At 41.2% G+C, this 2,337-nt stretch overlaps 1 protein-coding gene across 1 annotated transcript in view; it reads left to right on the top strand.

Moving 5' to 3' along the window:
* The window catches only part of LOC101848260, a gene marked incomplete in the record, with an annotated part of 33,837 nt that overhangs the window by 7,084 nt on the left and 24,416 nt on the right, over positions 1–2,337 (top strand). Inside the window, 1 exon segment of the mRNA XM_005090665.3 lies at positions 932–1,186. Within this exon segment, the coding sequence (XP_005090722.3) occupies positions 932–1,186 (255 nt within the window).

The following is a 2,337-nucleotide window of genomic DNA, read 5'->3' on the forward strand; positions in this document are numbered from 1 at the left end:
TCATCATCATCATCATCATCATCATCATCATCATCATCATCATCATCATCATCGTTGCTCGAGGCTCTTGTTCTTATTTTTGGTTTTGTTGTGATTAATGAAATGCTTCAACCACACAAGTTCAGGAAGACGCAAAAAAATCTTTTCTGACCGATGCTGCTCCACTGCCTGTATCTATCACTCTCTAATATCTTTTATCTTTCTTTTCCCCGGTGTCTAGCAGTACTGTGGCCATAACAGGGATTTTGTTGAGCTTTTGAATAAGGTCAGTGGGGCTCCGTAAAAATATGTAGATTCATGTTATGGACCCTGTCATGAAGAAAGCAAAAGTAAAATGTTGTAAAAGTGTGACACCCCCATCGACAAAAAAAATAGGTAAAACAAGGGGCAGACAGTTTCGAGCACGTGTACAGCAGACATTCCGGGATGTGGGAGGTACAGTGTCCCAGCAGACAGGCGGAGACGCTCGACAAAACAGACTTCCACTCCCGAGAACGAAATATATTAAGTCTTTAGCATGTATTGGAGAATGATCTTATCATTATTTCACAGACACTGTTTATCTCATTCAGAACCCCCCCCCTCCCCCCTCCCCCCAAAGAACTGAGCTGGAGTTATAGCCTATTACCTGTTGTTAAGTACAGCGAACGAAAAAAAACAACTACAACAAAAAGCCCCAATACCTGCACTTCCAGTAGGAGTCCACGCCCCTGGAAGCTTAAGGGATTCTGATTAGAAAAGAATAAACATTTTCACTTTGACGTTGACTTCGAGTTTCCAAATTTCAAGGTTTAGCTTAAGCGTGTCGGGTTAATAGGTTATGGCCTGTTTTTTTGTTTATACCTGTTAATTGACGGGCCTACATTTCATTTCATTAATCCTTTTTGTTATAGTATGGACACCTTTTCTCAATTACCACCTTTCTATACAGTTGCAACAGCTCTGAAGGAAATGAACCACGACCCTGAGACCAGTAACATTTTGAGCGTGTCCTTGGCAACAACCTCAGAAGAGGAAGTATTTGTGAACTTAATCTCCTTCCACGGGCCTGATTTTTCCACGGACGGAACGAGAGTACGTCTGGCCCAGTTTGTTTCTGAGTGTTCTGGCTGTGACGTCATCAGAATGATCCAGCACGATGAGCCTCGGTCTATAATTCTGGTCTTTGACATCGACAGTTATGAAGGTTAGTTGGAAAGACGGGTGCTCTGAGTATAGAGCTTACTATGAGTAAACTGTTAATGACGTTATTAGGGAAAGGGGAAGATGTTGAGGCCAGATTTTTTCTAATGTTCATGATTAAATAATATATGATGCAGCGGGGTGAAATCGGGCGCTCGTCAAAATAATAAAATTTGAAGAAAATGACATTTTTCTGCCGGTTTGGTAACTTTTATCAAATGTTTGTTTCTTGGCTTAACACCTTTTAAATTCATTAAAACAATATATTTCTGTGTGGACTTTACTGGAAAACGTTGATTAAAGACTCAGAGTGTTAATTTACACCTTCAATGGACTCTACCTATAGCAGTCGGCATACTTTGTCGGCTATTTTCTTGCTAATTTTACCCCACCATCTTCAATCCCAAATATCTCGACTTCTATTCAAGATGGATGGAATTTTTTTCCTTCGAAAGAAAGACCAATGAACAAGCTATAAGATGATACAAATAACTCCATATGCCCAAAAACTGACCAGCGCCTGATTCCACCGTGTCATGACATATTGAAACATTTGTATTTCTTTCAATATTTCGAAAGTCCATGTTTAGATAGGAATGAAACATCTGTAATGAAAATAAGGAACAGCCCTATTGTAACTGCGTTCCTGCATGTGTCTGTCCAGGCTTGTTAATATTTTTTCTTAGTGTGCACATGTATGTATGTGTTCATGGGTGTGTGTGTGTGTGTGAGTGTGCGTGTGCGTGTGTTTGTGTGTGCGTGAGTGTGTAAGAGAGAGATAGAGAGAGAGAGAGAGAGAGAGAGAGAGAGAGAGAGAGAGAGAGAGAGAGAGGTTAACAAATAGGCAGACATAAATTATTGTGATCGTGTTTGTATGTATGTGTGTTATGTTTGTGTGTTTGTGTTTTAGAGTGTGTGTGCATGTGTGAGTGTGTACATGTGTGATTGTGTTTTAGTGTGTGTGTATGTGAGTGTGCGCGCGCCTGCGTCCGTGCGTGCGTGCGTACGTGCCATGCTTGTGCGAGCGTGTATTTTAGCGTGTGCGTGTGTGTATGTGTATGTGTGTATGTTTATGTATGTGTGTGTGCGTCTGTGTGTGTGTGTGTGTGTGTGTGTGTGTGTGCGTGCCTGTGCAAGCGTGTGTGTGTGTGTGTA

The sequence above is a fragment of the Aplysia californica genome, unplaced genomic scaffold, assembly GCF_000002075.1.
Source record: "Aplysia californica isolate F4 #8 unplaced genomic scaffold, AplCal3.0 scaffold00020, whole genome shotgun sequence".
NCBI lineage: Eukaryota > Metazoa > Mollusca > Gastropoda > Aplysiida > Aplysiidae > Aplysia > Aplysia californica.